General features: G+C 38.5%; 1 protein-coding gene across 1 annotated transcript; it reads left to right on the forward strand.

The window, feature by feature from the left end:
- Positions 1–13,471: 13,471 nt before the first annotated feature.
- LOC115861949 (shieldin complex subunit 1-like) lies at positions 13,472–13,612 on the forward strand. Its single transcript, XM_030873213.1, has one exon. The coding sequence runs from the start codon at positions 13,472–13,474 to the stop codon at positions 13,610–13,612; it is 141 nt and encodes a 46-aa protein (XP_030729073.1).
- Positions 13,613–19,594: the final 5,982 nt, after the last annotated feature.

A 19,594-nucleotide genomic window follows, 5' to 3' on the forward strand; every position in this document is an offset into this window, starting at 1 on the left:
TAGAGCTTCCATGAAAGACAGCTGTCTTCCTATTAGGAATTCAGGTGTTAGTTGCTGAAATACCTGTTGGTTTTCAATAGAGTTGGGCTCTTGAGGAGTTCCACCATCCCTATCTGCCTCCCTTCTGTCTCTGCTCCTCTATGTTCCAGCCAGAATGAATTCTTCATAGCCAGGGCTTGTGGACACTTCCATATATTTGCATATTCTGATTCCAAAGCCTCGAGAACATTAATATCCCCTTTGTACAGATAAATTCTACCTGATTTTTATATCAGCTTAAAAGTAGCCTTCTTTAAGAATTCCCTATCGCTGAGCAATGTCACCACCTCTTCCCCGAAATATGGGTATTCCTGTCACATCTCTGTGAACTTCTACAGTTGGCCTTGGCATTCATATATTAAGTCTGCTCACTGTCTTCCCATTTCCTTTCGTCTCTTATTAACTGAAGACAATGGTACTTTCATGTCCATAGTCCCACTTCCACACATCATGTGTGATTTACAAGATACATTAACTAGGGCTTCCCTGGTGGCGCAGTGGTTGAGAGTCTGCCTGCCAATGCAGGGGACACGGGTTCGTGCTCCGGTCCGGGAAGATCCCACATGCCGCGGAGCAGCTGAACCCCTGAGCCATGGCCGCTGAGCCTGCGTGTCCGGAGCCTGTGCTCCGCAACGGGAGAGGCCACAACAGTGAGAGGCCCGCGAACCGCAAAAAAAAAAAAAAAAAAAAAAAAAAGATACATTAACTAGCTGTTGAATGAATGAAAGAATAAGTAAATGATGAATCAATGAATAATGAATCAATTCATGATCAATGAATGATGTTAATGACACTGAATGAATCAATCAATGAATGATGTTTTAATGACCATCCCTATCACTCTGTCTGTAGTAACAATGCCTCCATTTTAAAGAGAAGTAAAAATGAAAACACAACAACTATAACGTTCTCTTGTTTTTCTCTTCTGTTTCTTAAATTGCCACAGCTTTGGCAGCAACTGGATCAGTTGGTTGCAAACACTATGATGTGTTTTGGCCCTTGAATCCTATACATTATGGCATATGAAAAAAAAGTTATAATTTCAAGATGATAATCTGAATGGAAACAGATGGTATTTCAGTAGTGATGCACATAGATTCTTACATCTTGCAGGTCATATTCCCTGCCCCCTTCCCTTGGGAAAATATTACATGTGCCATGTTTCTTTCTGTACCTCCCTATCCCCACCCCTCTGGCCATATGTTTCATAACGAGGGCACTTAAAATACCCTAGAATTGGCCTATCCTCATGATATTTAAAATATGAGATGTGATGATATATTAAACATATTTCAAACACATGGGCTACATAGGAGGAGAGGAAAGGCAACAGAAAAAGTTCACACCATGTTATTTTGAGGGGAGTTCAGCAAGAAAGTAAGAGCGTGATGTAAGGGATTTCAGATAACAGCAAAACTGGCTACTCTGGCATAATGTGTGAAAGATGGTGTTTGGCGAATGTGTGATCAACGTTTTTGAGAAACAGACCATCAGTCTGAAAATGTACATTTGAATTTATAGAAGCAAAGATCCTGGGCCACCCAGAGAGTTTGACAGTCTGTTCTCTAGTCTGGAGAGCAGGAAAGGAAAAGGTCACCCATCCGGTTCCCTGGGTGTCATGATGCTGCTTTGCTGGGATCATCTGCCTCTGGGCCCACCATGGAGGCAACTTGGCTGGGCTTAGCTGTGTTGGCAGGAGGTGAAATATCCAATAAGAAGATGATAAATAATAAATGGGCCGATTTTTCATACTTGGATGGAGGGAAATGTTAATAGAGTTAGGGAAAGTTTGGCTCCTTGTTTCAAACAGCTAGGCTTGATTATTTCAAGATTGACTGTTCAATCTCCAAAGGCCTTTGGATGGTATTTCTCTCTGCCAGAATGGGTAGAAAAGCTGACCAGGTTGGAGGGTCTGCATGCCTCACTTCCTTTTAGAGGTTCAGCAATTATAGGTCCAGCTGGCTTTTGAATTCCCACTTGTCCTTAGGACAAGCTTGGTAGATGTGAGAACTACCTTCTTCCCATGCTGCATGCTTCTGAAAAAAATAATTATCCTCCTTATACTTATTATAGAGGGCTATAATGATAGCCCTGGGTGGCACAGGGCTCTGCAGAGAGTACTCAATGCCATTGGATTAGCATGGCACATCTTCCAGTGCACAAATTTTACTCCAATAATGAGAAAGAATACATCACTTTTATATCAAAGTAAACACAGATATGAAACTGGACAGAAGACAAAAGTCCATCATAATTCTAGACATAAAAAAAATATAGGTTAAAACAGAAAAACTTTAAAGAAGTGTCTGGGCTTCCTGTAGGCCTCTTTGTTTACACCTCCTGGTCCCTGGGGATATCTTCTCATCGCCCGCTGCTATGAGTTCCCCATGGGGAGTTGTGGTGGAGGACTGTATGAGGAGCATCTTCCTACAAAAACACTGGCTAGTTCGTTGGAATCAGAAAAGCAAATCACTTCTCACTTTTCATCTCATTGCATTCCCTCTAAGCATCTGTAGGGCAAAAATCAAGGGACGCTCCCTGTCTTCAAGGACTTGGTATTGTGGAGTTCGGATCCACAGTGGAATCAGAGGAGTATCTCTTGGACATCCCATTTACTAACAAGTAGTTGGAGGAACCAGTGCTAGCTCCTGGGTTCCGGCAAATGAGTTACATTAGTGGCAATGGATATGTTCAATAAGATAAGCCACAGTTGGTCATGATCACTGATTGCCAATGTGGAAACAGAAAAAAATATGTAGAGAATATTGAATATTGTGCAATTCAACTAATGCTCCTCCATTGGAAGTTAATTGGAAAGAATTAACTGGGAAGGATGACCATCATGGTGTCAGTCTCAGGACCTTCTTGCAGAAACTCTACTCCTGTTCTCTTTTCCTCTGCAATCCAAATTTTCTTCACTCAGGCTTGAAACATCATTTTTAATTACCTCCTGTCTCTCATACTAGTTCCCTCCTTTCTAATTCCACAGCCCAGGGTCTGCTTTCATTCAGGCTCTCACTTTACACTCTAGGTGTGCTACCACTAAATTCTCTTTCCATCTGTCCTCTGCATGCTGCCAGACTAATTTTTCTTAACTATCACTCTGATTATGGCACTTTTATGATCTGAAGTGGCTCTGTCCAATGGCTCCACATTGCCTACCAAATAAAGTTTCAACTCTTTTTGCTTTGCACACAAAGGACCCAATCTATGTCATAGGTCCTTCCCTCCTCACACCCTCCATAACATTACTCAGAGCAGATAGCTCCAGTTTTCATCCTCTGATATGCTTGCCCTGTTTTGCCACCTGCCTTTTCCATTCATTCTTCCTGGCGTGCCCTCTTCTACCAGTTCTAGCTAACAGCATCCTAGAGGTCTTAAAAGAAGTCTTTCCTGATAATCCCAGCCCACAAAGTTGTGGTCTACTTAGGAAGTTTATAATGCTCTCAGAGTAACCACCATATACTGTCCTGAATTAGAAACATGTCAGTTCTTTTATCTCTGCAACTAGATGGGAAACACTAGAAAGGCAGGGAGCTTTAGCTTTGAAAGATTCCAATGCTTAGTGGAGTGCTTTGAATATAGTATATGCTCAATAAATATGTGTTGAGTGAATGATTTGATTTTAATTTCCTAAGTAAGATAATATAACTTAAACCTTTAAGATGTTTATTAATATTCCAAACAACATGCTGTCACAGAATTAATTGTTTGCTTACAAATGCTGCCTGGAAAAGAGATTAATTGCACTGTGGAAATTACCCTGCATAATGTAGAGGTGAGGCTTCAGACACAGGATGGAGAACTAGTTTAAATTCATAAATTAAAATTTCTGAAAAACAACTACTGCTTTCCATAAGAGATACACCAGCTTACAGCCAAGTTCAAGCCCAGTTCAAATTCCTATCTATCTGTCAGGAACAAGCTTGTTTTCACCATGACAGCTATAGAAGCCAGTCAACAGGTTGGAGCAAGCTCTGGTTTCCATGGGGGCATCAGATCTAGTTATACTGATACATTCCAACTGGCAGGTTGAGAGGACTTGGTTTTCCTGTATGGCAGCTAGTGTTAGGGAAAGGCCCTTGAAAGTAAGAACAGACTATCTCCTTTCTAGTACTCCAAGACAGCAGAAGCGGTGTGGCTGAGGTTAATTCACAGCTGATGATACAAATAAATAAACATGAATAGAAGACATAATGCATAACTGTTGGTTGAAAGTGATTTTCTTTTTAGAAATTAAAGTTCATATTTACTCACACTAGTTTTTACCTAATGCCCTATTTGTGTCCATCCAGGATACCAAAAGAAATGTCATCATTTGTCCTTAGGCCACTCTTGACTGTGATGGTTTCTCAGACATTTCTTGTTTTTGACAACCTTGAAAATTTTGAGGATTAATGGTCAGATATTTTGTAGAATAAACCTCTTTTGCAATTTGTCTGACGTTTTTAAGGGTCGAGTTATATGTTTTGGGGAAAGACACAGAGGTAAAACACCATGTTTGTCCTGTCATATTGAGTCCACATACTGTCTCATGACTTATCTCTGTTGATGTTAACCTTGATGAACTGGCTAAGGGAGTATTTGTCAGGTTTCTCCATTACGCTATTTTACCCCTTTCCATACTGTACATTGTAGATAGAAATTACCATGTGCATAGCACACTTAAAAAGTGAGAGAACAGTTATATTCCATCTCCTTGAAGTGGAGTGTCTACATAAATTATTTGGAATTCTTCTACATGCAATATTTGGCTATTCTCTTCCATTTATTTATTTATCTATTTATGTATGTATGTATTTATTTATTCATTTATTCATTCAACTACTTGTTTATAACAATACAGACTCATATTTTATATTTTGTGTTGTAATCTGATACTACTTCATTTGTTTTCTTGCTAAAATTGTACCCACTTTGAACAGCAAGAGCTCTTTCATTTGCATCCTTTATACCTCTGACATCTTCCTGTCGCTGTGTGTGTATGTGCGCACGCACGTATGCACGTGTGTTAACTGCTTTTATTTATTTTCAAGCCCAACCTAAGTGTCTTATTTTATTTTTCTTTTGAATTTTTTAAATTTATTTTTTATAAGCAGATAGTTTTTATAGCTATCAATCTATACATATTAGTGTATATATGTGAATCCCAATCTCCAAATTCATCACACCAGCACCTGCACCCGTCACTTTCCCCCCTTGGTGTCCATATTTGTTCTCCACATCTGTGTCTCTACTTCTGCCCTGCAAACTGGTTCATCTGTACCATTTTTCTAGTTTCCACATTTATGCATTAATATACGATATTTGTTTTTCTCTTTCTGACTTACTTCACTCCGTATGACAGTCTCTAGATCCATGCACGTCTCAAGAAATGACCCAATTTCATTCCTTTTTATGGCTGAGTAATATTCCATTGTATATATGTACAACATCCTCTTTATCCATTCGTCTGTTGATGGGCATTTAGGTTGCTTCCATGACTTGGCTATTGTAAATAGTGCTGCAATGAACACTGGGATGCATGTGTCTTTTTGAATTATAGTTTTCTCTGCGTATGTGCCCGGTAGTGGCATTGCTGGGTCATATGGTAATTCTATTTTTAGTTTTTTAAGGAACCTCCATACTGTTCTCCATAGTCGCTGTATCAATTTACATTCCCACCAACAGTGCAAGAGGGTTCCCTTTTCTCCACACCCTCTCCAGCATTTGTTGTTTGATGCCCATTCTAACTGGTGTGAGGTGATATCTCATTGTAGTTTTGATTTGCATGTCTCTAATAACTAGTGATGTTGAGCAGCTTTTCATGTGCTTCTTGGCCATCTGTATGTATTCTTTGGAGAAATGTCTATTTAGGTCTTCTGCGCATGTTTTTATTGGTTTTTTTTTTTTATTGAGCAGCAAGAGCTGTTTATATATTTTGGAGATTAATCCTTTGTTCATTGATTCGTTTGCAAATACTTTCTCCCATTCTGAGGGTTGTCTTTTAATCTTGTTTGTAGTTTCCTTTGCTTTGCAAAAGCTTTTAAGTTTCATTAGGTCCCATGTGTTTACTTTTGTTTTTATTTCCATTACTTTAGGAGTTGGATCAAAAACGATCTTGCTGTGATTTATATCAAAGAGTGTTCTTCCTATATTTTCCTCTAAGAGTTTGATAGTGTTCAGTCTTACATTTAGGTCTTTAATCCATTTTGAGTTTATTTTTATGTTTGGTGTTAGGGAGTTTTCTAATTTCACTCATTTACAGGTAGTTTTCCAGTTTTCCCAGCACCACCTATTGAAGAGACTTTCTTTTCTCCACTGTATATCCTTGCCTCCTTTGTCATAAGTTAGTTGACCATAGGTATGTGGATTTATCTCCGGGCTTTCTATCCTGTTCCATTGATCTATATTTCTGTTTTTGTGTCAGTACCATATTGTCTTGATTACTGTAGCTTTGTAGTATAGTCTGAAGTCAGGGAGTCTGATTCCTCCAGATCCGTTTTTTTCCCTCAAAATTGCTTTGGCTATTCGGGGTCTTTTGTGTCTCCATACAAATTTTAAGATTTCTTTTTCTAGTTCTGTAAAAAATGCCATTGGGAATTTGATAGGGATTGTATTGAATCTGTAGGTTGCTTTGGGTAGTACAGTCATTTTCAAAATATTGATTCTTCCAATCCAAGAACATGGTATATCTCTCCATCTGTTTGTATCGTCTTTAATTTCTTTCATCAGTGTCTTATAGTTTTCTGCATACAGGTGTTTTGTCTCCCTAGGTAGTTTATTCCTAGGTATTTCATTGTTTTTGTTGCAACGGTAAATGGGAGTGTTTCCTTAATTTCTCTTTCAGATTTTTCGTCATTAGTGTATAGGAATGCAAGAGATTTCTGTGCATTAATTTTGTATCCTGCAACTTTACCAAATTCATTGATTAGCTCTAGTAGTTTTCTGGTGGCATTTTTAAGATTCTCTGTGTATAGTAGTATCATGTCATCTGCAAAAAGTGACAGTTTTACTTTTTCTATTCAATTTGTATTCCTTTTATTTCTTCTTCTTCTGATTGCTGTGGCTAGGATTTCCGAATCTATGTTGAATAATAGTGGCGAGAGTGGACATCCTTGTCTTGTTCCTGATCTTAGAGGAAATGCTTTCAGTTTTTCACCATTGAAAATGATTTTGCTGTGGGTTTGTTGTATATGGCCTTTATTATGTTGAGGCAGGTTCCCTCTATGCCCCATTTCTGGAGAGTTTTTATCATAAATCAGTGTTGAATTTTTTCAAAAGCTTTTTCTGCATCTATTGAGATGATCATGGGGTTTTTATTCTTCAACGTGTTAATATGGTGTATCACATTGATTGATTTGTGGTTATTGAAGAAACCTTGCCTTCCTGGGATAAATCCCACCTGATCTTGGTGTATGATCCTTTTAATGTGTTGTTGGATTCTGTTTGCTAGTGTTTTGTTGAGGAATTTTGCATCTATATTCATCAGTGATATTGTTCCGTAATTTTCTTTCCTTGTAGTATTATTGTCTGGTTTTGGTATCAGGGTGACGGTGGCCTCATAGAATGAGTTTGGGAGTGTTCCTTCCTCTGCAAATTTTTGGAACAGTTTGAGAAGGATGGGTGTTAGCTCTTCTCTAAATGATTGATAGAATTCACTTGTGAAGCCATCTGGTCCTGGACTTTTGTTTGTTGGAAGATTTTTAATCACAGTTTGAATTTCATTACTTGTGTTTGGTCTGTTCATATTTTCGATTTCTTCCTGGTTCAGTCTTGGAAGATTAAACCTTTCTAAGAATTTGTCCATTTCTTCCTGGTTGTCCATTTTATTGGCATAGAGTTGCTTGCAGTACTGTCTTAGGATGCTTTGTATATCTGCGGTGTCTGTTGTAACTTCTCATTTTTCCTTTCTAATTTTATTGATTTGAGTCCTCTCCCTCTTTTTCTTGATGAGTCTGGCTAATGGTTTATCAACTTTGCCTATCTTCTCAAAGAAGCAACTTTAAGTCTTATTGATCTTTGCTACTGTTTTCTTTGTTTCAATTTAATTTATTTCTGCTCTGAAACTTATGACTTCTTTCCTTCTACTAACTTTGGGTTTTGTATGTTTTTCTTTCTCTAGTTCCTTTATGTGTAAGGTTAGATTGTTTGAGATTTTTCCTGTTTCTTGAGGTAGGCTTCTATTGCTATAAACTTTGGTTTTTGGATCATCATGTTTTCATTGTAATTTGTCTCTAGGTATTTTTTGATTTTCTATTTGATTTCTTCAGTGATCTCTTGGTTATTTAGTAACATATTGTTTAGCGTGCATGTGTTTGTGGTTTTTAGGCTTTTTCTCTGTAAATGATTTCTATTCTCATAACGTTGTGGTCAGAAAAGATGCTTGATATGATTTCAATTTTCATAAATTTACTGAGGCTTGGTTTGTGATCCAGGATGTGATCTATCCTGGAGAATGTTCCATGTGCACTTGAGAAGAAAGTGTAATTTGCTGTTTTTTGGATGGAATGTCCTATGAATATCAATTAAGTCCAACTTGTTTAATGTGTCATTTAAACATTGTGTTTCCTTAATCATTTTCATTTTGGATGATCTGTCCATTGGTCAGTGGGGTGTTAAAGTCCCCTAGTATGATTGTGTTAGTGTCTATTTTCCCTTTTATGGCTGTTAGCAGTTGCCTTATATATTGAGGTGCTCCTATGTTGGGTGCATAAATATTTACAATTGTTATATCTTCTTTTTGGATTGATTCGTTGATCATTATGTAGTGTCCTTTGTCTCTTGTAATAGTCTTTATATTAAAGTCTATTTTGTCTGAAAAGAGTTTTGCTACTCCAGCTTTCTTTTGAATTCCATTTGCATGGAATATCATTTTCCATCCCCTCACTTTCAGCCTGTATGTGTCCCTAGGTCTGAAGTGGGTCTCTTGTAGACAGCATATATACAGGTCTTGTTTTTGTATCCATTCAGTGAGCCTGTATCTTTTGGTTGGAGCATTTAATCCATTCACGTTTAGGGTAATTATTGATAGGTATGTTCCTTTGACCATTTTCTTCATTTTTATGGGTTTGTTTTTGTAGGTTCTTTTCTTCTCTGTGTTTCTCACTTAGAGAAGTTCCTTTAGCATTTGTTGTAGAGCTAGTTTGGTGGTACTGAATTCTCTTAGCTTTTGCTTGTCTGTAAAGCTTTTGATTTCTCTGTCGAATTTCAATAGGATCCTTGCCAGGTAGACTAATCTTGGTTGTAGTTTGTTCCCTTTCATCATTTTAAATATATCATGCCACTCCCTCCTGGCCTGTATAGTTTCTACTGAGAAATCAGCTGTTAACCTTATGGGAGTTCCCTTATGTTATTTTCCCCTTGTTTCTTGTAATAAATTCCTTTGTCTTTAATTTTTGTCAATTTGATTACTATGTGTCTCATCGTGTTTCTCTTTCAGTTTATCCTGCCTGGGACTCTCTGCGCTTCTTGGACTTGGGTGGCTATTGCCTTTCCCATGTTAGGGAAATTTTCGACTATAATCTCTTCAAATATTTTCTCGGGTCCTTTTCTCTTTCTCTTCTCCTTCTGGGACCCCTATAATGTGAATGTTGTTGTGTTTAATGTTGTCCCAGAGGTCTCTTAGGCTGTCTTCATTTCTTTTCATTCTTTTTACTTTATTCTCTTCCGTGACAGTGAATTCCACCATTCTGTCTTCCAGGTCACTTATCTGTTCTTCTGCCTCAGTTTTTCTGCTAATGATTCCTCCTACTGTATTTTTCATTTCAGTTATTGTATTGTTCATCTCTGTTTGTTTGTTCTTTAATTCTTCTAGGTCTTTGTTAAACATTTCTTGTATCTTCTAGATCTTTGCCTGCATTGTTTTTCTGAGGTCCTGGATCATCTTCACTATCATTATTCTGATTTCTTTTCCTGGAAGGTTTCCTATATTCACTTCGTTTAATTGTTTTTCTGGGGTTTTATCTTGTTTCTTCACCTGGTACATAGCCCTCTGCCTTTTCATCTTGTCTGTCTTTCTGTTAATGTAGTTTTTGTTCCACAGGCTGCAGGATTGTAGTTCTTGATTCTGCTGTCTGCCCTCTGGTGGATGAGGCCATCTGAGAGGCTTGTGCAAGTTTCTTGATGGGAGGGACTGGTGGTAGGTAGAGCTGGGTGTTGCTCTTGTGGGTAGAGCTCAGTAAAAACTTTAATTTGCTTGTCTGCTGATGGGTGGGGCTGGGTTTCCTCCCTGTTGGATGCTTGGCCTGAGGCAACCCGACACTCGAGCCTACCTTGGCTCTTTGGTGGGGCTAATAGCGGACTCTGGGAGAGCTCACACCAAGGAGTACTTCCCAGAACTTCTGTTGGCAGTGTCCTTGTCCCCATGGTGAGCCACAGCCACCCCCTGCCTCTGCAGGAGATCCTCCAACACTAGCAGGTAGGTCTGGTCCAGTCTCCTATGGTGTCACTGCTCCTTTCCCTGGGTCCTGATGCGTGCACTACTTTGTGTGTGCCCTCCAATAGTGGAGTCTCTTTTTCCCCTAGTCTTGTCAAAGTCCTGCAATCAAATACCACTAGCCTTCAAAGTCTGATTCTCTAGGAATTCCTCCTGCCATTGCCAGACCCCCAGGTTGGGAAGCCTGACGTGGGGCTCAGAACCTTCACACCAGTGGGTGGACTTCTGTGGTATAAGTGTTCTCCAGTTTGTGAGTCACCCACCCGGCAGTTATGGGAATTGATTTTATTGTGATTGCGCCCCTCCCACTGTCTCACTATGGCTTCTCCTTTGTCTTTGGATGTGGGGTATCTTTTTTGGTGAGTTCTAGTGTCTTCCTGTTGATGATTGTTCAGCAGTTAGTTGTGATTCCGGTGCTCTCGCAGAGGGAGTGAGCACACGTCCTTCTACTCTGCCATCTTGAACCAATCCCTTTAATTGCTTTTAGCAACTGCTTACTTACCAGCACTACAGGTTCTCCATGTTCATCTTCCATAGTTTCAGTCCTACTCCTAGAATTGACCACTTCTCCAAGATGTTCCACATCCTTTAATCAGAGAATGGAATTAGAAACCAAGATCGTAGTGCTGGGTGTTTGTTGCTACTGTAGTGTTATGACTTCTAGGCCTTCTCAGCTGACAGAGTAAAGAAATACAGGAGTGTATACTAACCTATGTATGCACACATATCTATAAATATTTCAATATGTAACCATGCCTGTAAGCTAAATATGAGCGCTTACTGATATCTCCAAGGCTAATATTACCACATAGATCATTCTATCCTCATCCCCTTGTTCTGTCATCCATTTATTTAATTGTTAAATGCAGATTTATATCTATAGCAGTTTCAGAATTATTAACCCACATTTCCATAGGAAGTAGCTGCATTACTAGGAAGAGATCCTTTTGCTTTTAGTCTTACAGACTCCACTCATTTCCCAAATTACATAGCTTAAGACATTTTCTTGAACCTTATTCAGTAAGGTTGTTTCACACAACCTCACTGCCTGCTTTCCATCCTTGGATCTCCCAAACTCCTAACTGCTTTTTTAGATACTTTTTCACTTTTCATATATTAATATTCACTCTTCGCGTGGTATCCCTTGCAACTAGTTATCTATTTACTGTCTTTGTAATATTACTTTTTAAACAATGTCACACAAGTGGAATCATATAATATTTAATCTTTTCAGACTGGCTTCTTTCACTTAGTAATATGCATTTAAAGTTTAACCTTGTGTTTTGGGGTTTTTTTGTTTGCTTGTTTTTTTGCTTATTTTGTGGATTTTTTTGTCTATATACCTTTATAATATTGAATAATATTTCATTCTGTGATTATAACACAATTTAATTATTCACTCACTTATTAAAGAGCATCTTGGCTGCTTTCAGTTTTTGGTCATTATAAATAAAGCTTCTAAAAACATATGCATGCAGGAGTTATGTGAATGTAAAATTTCAAATCAGTTGAGCAAATACCTAGGTGTGCAAATGTTGGATCATAAGGTAAAACTATGTTTTAGCTTTGTAAGAAACTGTCAAACTGTCTGCCAGAGAGACTGTACTGTTTTGTATTTGAACCAACAATGAATGAGAGTTCCTATGGCTCTGCATCCTCACCAGTAGTCAGTATAGCATTTTTTTTTAAACATCTTTATTGGAGTATAATTGCTTTACAATGGTGTGTTAGTTTCTGCTTTACAACAAAATGAATCAGTAATATATATACATATGATCCCATATCTCTTCCCTTTTGCGTCTCCCTCCCTCCCACCCTCCCTATCCCACCCCTCTAGGCGATCACAAAGCACCGAGCTGAACTCCCTGTGCTATGCGGCTGCTTCCCACTAGGTATCTACCTTACGTTTGGTAGTGTATATATGTCCATGCCTCTCTCTCGCTTTGTCACAGCTTACCCTTCCCCCTCCCCATATCCTCAAGTCCATTCTCTAGTAGGTCTGTGTCTTTATTCCTGTCTTACCCCTAGGTTCTTCGTGACCTTTTTGTTTCTTAAATTCCATATATATGTGTTAGCATACGGTATTTGTCTCTCTCTGACTTCCTTCACTCTGTATGACAGACTCTAGGTATAGCATTTTTTAAAAAAATTATTTAGCCATTCTACTAAGCATGTAGTGACATCTTGTTGTTTTTGTATGTTCCTAATGACAAACGATATTAAGCAGCTTTACATATGTTTCTTTGCCACCTGTATATTTTCTTTGGTGAGGTATCTATTCAAATATCTTGCACATTTTTTAACTGGAATATTTGTTTTCTTCTTATTGAGTCTTTAGAGTTTTTTGTATATTTTGGATACAAGTCCTTTATCATATAAGTATTTTGCACATATTTCCTCCCAACGTAGTGCCTGTCTTTTCATTCTATTAAGAGTGTCTTTCCCAGAGCAGGAGTTTATAATTCTCATAAAATCCAATGTATTAGTTTTTTCTTTCATGAGTCATGATATTGTCTTATATTTGAAAACCTATCACCAAACTGAAAATTATGTAGATTTTCTCCTATGTTTTCTTAAAGAAATTTTATATTTTTGCATTTTACATTTAAGTATATGATCCATTTTTAATTAATTTTTTATTGAGGTATAATTGTCATATAACATATTAATTTCAGGTGTAGAACATAATGATTTGATATTTGTATATCCCCAAATCCTTCAATGGGTGCATTGTTCTCAACCTATTTCCTTGAAACTCTGACCCCCTATTGGATTTTTCCCCTCTTAGGTAAGATTGGAAACTTGAAGGGGACTGGAATACAAGGAATTTTCTTCCTGGTATAAGCCTTTAGCAAAGACCTTTCCCCTGGAGAGTGGGATTTTGTTAAATAGAAATCTCTGAGTTTATTTCACAGTGTTTACTCTTCCCGTTTCCCTGCCAGAACAAGGAAATAATCTTTCTAAAAACTTCACCATGGCTTCTGGTTCAAGGTGGCTGCTGTGGTGGGGCAGACTATGGCAGCTCAGGAAGCCACTCCAGGAAGCCAGTCGGAGGAGAGCAATGCTTTGGACCTGCCATCAGCTTATGACGTAAGGGATTACGTGTTGCAGAGACCCAGCCAGGAGGCCAACAGCGAGGCTTTTAGTTCTGAATAAGTCCTTTCTATTATGTAGATCCAGCCATGTGGCTGACAGGGTCTTGGTGCTCTGCCCTGGTGTCAGGCTTGAGCCTCTGAGGTGGGAGAGCCGAGTTCAGGACATCTGACCACCAGAGACCCCCCCCCACAGCCCCACATAATATCAATCAGTTGGCGAGAGCTGTCACAGAGATCTATGTCTCAATGCTAAGACCCATCTCCACTCAACGGCCAGCAGACTCCAATGCTGGATGCCCCATGCCAAACAACTAGCAAGACAGGAACACAACCTCACTCATTAGCAGAGAGGCTGCCTAAAATCATACTACATTCACACACACCCTAAAAAACACCACCAGATGCAGCCCTGCCCATCAGAAAGACAAGATCCTGCCCCACCTGCCAGAACACAGGCACCAGTGCCCTCCACCAGGAAGCCTACAAAGCCCACTGAAACAACCTCAGTCACTGGGGGCAGACACCAAAAACAATGGGAACTATGAACCTGCAGCCTGCAAAAAGGAGACCCCAAACACAGTAAGGTAAACAAAATGAGGACCAGAGAAATATGCAGCAGATGAAGGAGCAAGGTAAGAACCCACCAGAACAAACAAATGAAGAGGCAATAGGCAGCCTACCTGAAAAAGAATTCAGAGAAATGATAGTAATGATGATCCACAATCTTGAAAATAGAATGGAGGAAATACAAGAAACCTGTAACAAGGACTTAGAAGAAATAAAGAGCAAACAAACAATCATGAACAACACAATAAATGAAATTAAAAATTCTCTAGAAGGAATCAAGAGCAGGATACCTGAGGCAGAAGAACGGATAAGTGACCTGGAAGATAAAATAGTGGAAATAACTACTGCAGAGCAGAATAAGAAAAAAGAATGAAAAGAATTGAGGACAGTCTCAGAGACCTCTGGGACAACATTAAACACACCAACATACAAAAATTATAGGGGTCCCAGAGAAGAAGAGAAAAAGAAAGGGCCTGAGAAAATATTTGAAGAGATTATAGTTGAAAACTTCCCTAATATGGGAAAGGAAATAGTCAAGTCCAGGAAGCTCAGAGAGCCCCATACAGGATAAATCCAAGGAGAAACACACCAAGACACATATAAATCAAACTATCAAAAACTAAATACAAAGAAAAAATATTAAAAGCAGCAAGGGTGAAGCAACAAATAACATACAAGGGGATCCCCATAAGGTTAACAGCTGATCTTTCAGCAGAAACTCTGCAAACCAGAAGGGAGTGGCAGGACATATTTAAAGTGATGAAAGGGAAAAACTTACAACCAAGAATACTCTACCCAGCAAGGATCTCATCAGATTTGATGGAGAAATTAAAACCTATACATACAAGCTAAAGCTAAGAGAATTCAGCACCACCAAACCAGCTTTACAACAAATGTTAAAGGAACCTCTCTAGGCAGGAAACACAAGAGAAGGAAAAGATCTACAAAAACAAACCCAAAACAATTAAGAAAATGGTAATAGGAACACACATATCTAGTATTACCTTAAGTGTAAATGGATTAATTGCTCCAAACAAAAGACATAGACTGGGAGTGAATGGATACAAAAACAAGACCTGTATATATGCTGTCTACAAGACATCCACTTCAGACCTAGGGACACATACAGACTGAAAGTGAGGGGATAGAAAAAGATATTCCATGCAAATGGGAATCAAAAGAAAGCTGGAGTAGCAATTCTCATATCAGACAAAATAAACATTAAAATAAAGACTATTACAAGAGACAAAGAAGGACACTACATAATGATCAAGGGATCAATCCAAGAAGAAGATACAACAATTATAAATACTTATGCACCCAACATAGGAGCACCTCAATACATAAGGCACATGCTAACAGCCATAAAAGGGGAAATTGACAGTAACACAATAATAGTAGCAGAGTTTAACACCCCACTTTCACCAATGGACAGATCATCATCCAAAATGAAAATAAATAAGGAAGCACTGCTATAAAGACACATTAAACAAGATAATTTAATTGATATTTTTAGGACATTCCATACAAAAACAATACAATACACTTTCTTCTCAAATGCTCAAGAAACATTCTCCAGGACAGATCATATCCTGGGCCACAAATAAAGCCTGGTAAATTTAAGAAAATTGAAATCATACCAAGTATCTTTTCTGACCACAACAGTATGAGACTAGATATCAATTACAGGAAAAAAACTGTAAAAAATACAAACACATAGAGGCTAAACAGTACACTACTAAATAACCAAGAGATAACTGAAGAAATCAAAGAGGAAATCAAAAAAACCTAGAAACAAGTGACAATGAAAACATGACGACCCAAAACCTATGGGATGCAGCAAAAACAGCTCCAAGAGGGAAGTTCAGAGCAATACAATCTTACCTCAAGAAACATCTCAAATAAACAGCCTGACCTTACACCTAAAGCAATTAGAGAAAGAAGAACAAAAAAAACCCCCAAAGTTAGCAGAAGGAAAGAAATTATAAAAATCAGATCAGAAATAAATGAAAAAGAAATGAAGGAAACAATAGCAAAGATCAATAAAACTAAAATCTGGTTACTTGAGAAGATAAACAAAATTGATAAACCATTAGCCAGACTCCTCAAGAAAAAAAGGGAGAAAACTCAAATCAAGAATTAGAAATGAAAAAGGGGAAGTAACAACTCACACTGCAGAAATACAAAGGATCATGAGAGATTACTACAAGCAACTATATGCCAATACAACAGACAACGTGGATGGAATGCACAAATTCTTAGAAAAGCACAACCTTCCAAGACTGAGCCAGGAAGAAATAGGAAATAGAAACAGACCAATCACAAGCACTGAAATTGAGACTGTGATTAAAAATCTTCCAACAGGGCTTCCCTGGTGGCGCAGTGGTTGAGAGTCCGCCTGCCGATGCATGGGACACGGGTTCGTGCCCCGGTCTGGGAGGATCCCGTGTGCCGTGGAGTGGCTGGGCCCATGAGCCATGGCCGCTGAGCCTGCACGTCCAGAGCCTGTGCTCTGCAGCGGGAGGGGCCACAGTGGTGAGAGGCCCGCTTACTGCAAAAAAAAAAAAAAAAATCTTCCAACAAAGAAGAGCCCAGGGCCAGATGCCTTCACAGGGGAATTCTAACAAACATTTAGAGAAGAGCTAACACCTATCCTTCTCAAACTCTTCCAAAATATAGCAGATGGAGAAACACTCCCAAACTCATTCTACGAGGCCACCATCACCCTGATACCAAAACCAGACAAAGGTGTCACAAAAAAAGAAAACTACAGGCCAATATCACTGATGAACATAGATGCAAAAATCCTCAGCAAAATACTAGCCAACAGAATCCAACAGCACATTAAATGGATCATATGCCATGATCAAGCGGGGTTTATCCCAGGAATGCAAGGATTCTTCAATATATGCAAATATATCAGTGTGGTACTCCATATTAATATAATGAAGGATAAAAATCATGTGATTATCTCAATAGATGAAGAAAAAGCTTTCGACAAAATTCAACACCCATTTATGATAAAAAACCTTCCAGAAAGTAGGTATAGAGCAAACTTACCTCAACATAATAAAGGTCACATATGACAAACCAAAAGCCAATGTCGTGCTCAGTGGTGAAAATACTGAAACCGTTTCCACTAAGATCAGGAACAAGACAAGGTTGCCCACTCTCACTGCTATTATTCAACATAGTTTTGGAAGTTTTAACCACAGCAATCAGAGAAGAAAAAGAAATAAAAGGATTCCAAGTGGGAAAAGAAGTAAAACTGTCACTGTGTGCAAATGACATGATAGTATACATAGAGAATCCTAAAGATGCTACCAGAAAACTATGAGCTAATCAATGAATATGGTAAAGTAGCAGGATACAAAATTAATGCACAGAAATCTCTTGCATTCCTAAACACTAATGATGAAAAATCTGAAAGTGAAATTAAGGAAACACTCCCATTTGCCATTGCAACAGAAAGAATAAAATACCTAGGGATAAACCTACCTAAGGAGACAAAAAACCTGTATGCAGAAGACTATAAGACACAGATGAAGGAAATTAAAGATGAAACAAACAGATGGAGAGATATACCATGTTCTTGGATTGGAAGAATCAACATTGTGAAAATGACTATACTACCCAAAGCAATCTACAGATTCAGTGCATCCCTATCAAACTACCAATGGAATTTTTCACAGAACTAGGACAAAAAAAATTCTCAATTTGTATGGAAACACAAAAACTTCAAATAGCTAAAACAACCTTGAGAAAGAAAAATGAAGCTGGGGGAATCAGGTTCCCTGACTTCTGACTATATTACAGAGCTACAGTAATCAAGACAGTATGGTACTGGCATAAAAACAGAAATATAGATCAATGGAACAGGATCGAAAACTCAGAGATAAACCCATGCACATATGGTCACCTTATCTTTGATAAAGGAGGCAAGAATATACAATGGAGAAAAGACAGCCTCTTCAATAAGTGGTGCTGGGAAACTGGACAGCTACATGTAAAAGAATGAAACTAGAACACTCCCTAACACCATACACAAAAATAAACTCCAAATGGAATAAAGACCGAAATGTAAGGCCAGACTCTATAAAATTATTAGAGGAAAACATAGGTAGAACGTTCTATGACATAAATCACAGCAAGATCCTTTCTGACCCACCTCCTAGAGAAACGGAAATAAAAACAAAATAAACAAATGGGACCTAATGAAACTCAAAAGCTTTTGCACAGCAAAGGAAACCATAACCAGGACGAAAAAACAACCCTCAGAATGAGAGAAAATATTTGCAAATGAAGCAACTGACAAAGGATTAATCTCCAAAATTTACAAGCAGCTCATGCAGCTCAATATCAAAAAAACAAAGAATCCAATCCAAAAATGGGCAGAAGACCTAAATAGACATTTCTCCAAAGAAGATATACAGATTGCTAACAAACACATGAAAGAATGCTCAACATCATTAATCATTAGAGAAATGCAAATCAAAACTATAATGAGATATAATCTCACACAGGTCAGAATGGCCATCATCAAAAAATCTACAAACTGCTGGAGAGGGTGTGGAGAAAAGCGAACCCTCTTGCACTGTGGGTGGGAATGTAAATTGATACAGCCACTATGGAGAACAGTATGGAGGTCCTTAAAAAACTGAAAATAGAACTACCATATGATGCAGCAATCTCACTACTGGGCATATACCCTGAGAAAACCATAATTCAAAAAGAGTCATGTACCCCAGTGTTCATTGTAGCTCTATTTACAATAGCCAGGACATAGAAGCAACCTAAGTGTCCATTGACAGATGAATGGATAACGAAGATTTGACACATGTATACAATGGAATATTACTCAGCCATTAAAAGGAACGAAATTGAGTTATTTCTAGTGAGGCGAATGGACCTAGATTCTGTCATACAGAGTGAGGTAAGTCAGAAAGAGAAAAACAAATACCGTATGCCAATGCATGTATACAGAACCTAAGAAAAAAGGAAAGGTTCTGAAGAACCTAGGGGCAGGACAGGAATAAAGATGCAGATGTAGAGAATGGACTTGAGGACCTGGGGACGGGGAAGGGTAAGCTGGGATGAAGTGAGAGAGTGGCATGGACATATATATGCTACCAAATTTTAAACAGCTAGCTAGTGGGAAGCAGCCACATAGCACAGGGAGATCACCTTGGTGCTTTGTGACCCCCTGGAGGGGTGGGATAGGGAGGGTGGGAGGGAGACACAAGAGTGAGGGGTTATGGGGATATATGAGTACACATAGCTGATTCACTTTGTTATACAGCAGAAACTAACACAACATTGTACAGCAATTATAGTCCAAAAACGATGTTAAACAAAACAAAACAGAGAAGTTCACCAGGAGAACTGGGTGGAGTCCCTATAGTTCATGGAGATAAAGCCCATGAATATGAGCTACCTCTCCCACCCCGCCAGCCCAAAACAATGGTCTTCAGGATTT

This window comes from Globicephala melas, chromosome 2 (assembly GCF_963455315.2).
Source record: "Globicephala melas chromosome 2, mGloMel1.2, whole genome shotgun sequence".
Taxonomy (NCBI): Eukaryota; Metazoa; Chordata; class Mammalia; order Artiodactyla; family Delphinidae; genus Globicephala; species Globicephala melas.

Coding starts and splice junctions, on each gene's coding strand:
- LOC115861949 (XM_030873213.1), top strand. CDS start 13,472: ATGGCAGCTCAGGAAGCCACTCCAGGAAGCCAGTCGGAGGAGAGCAAT.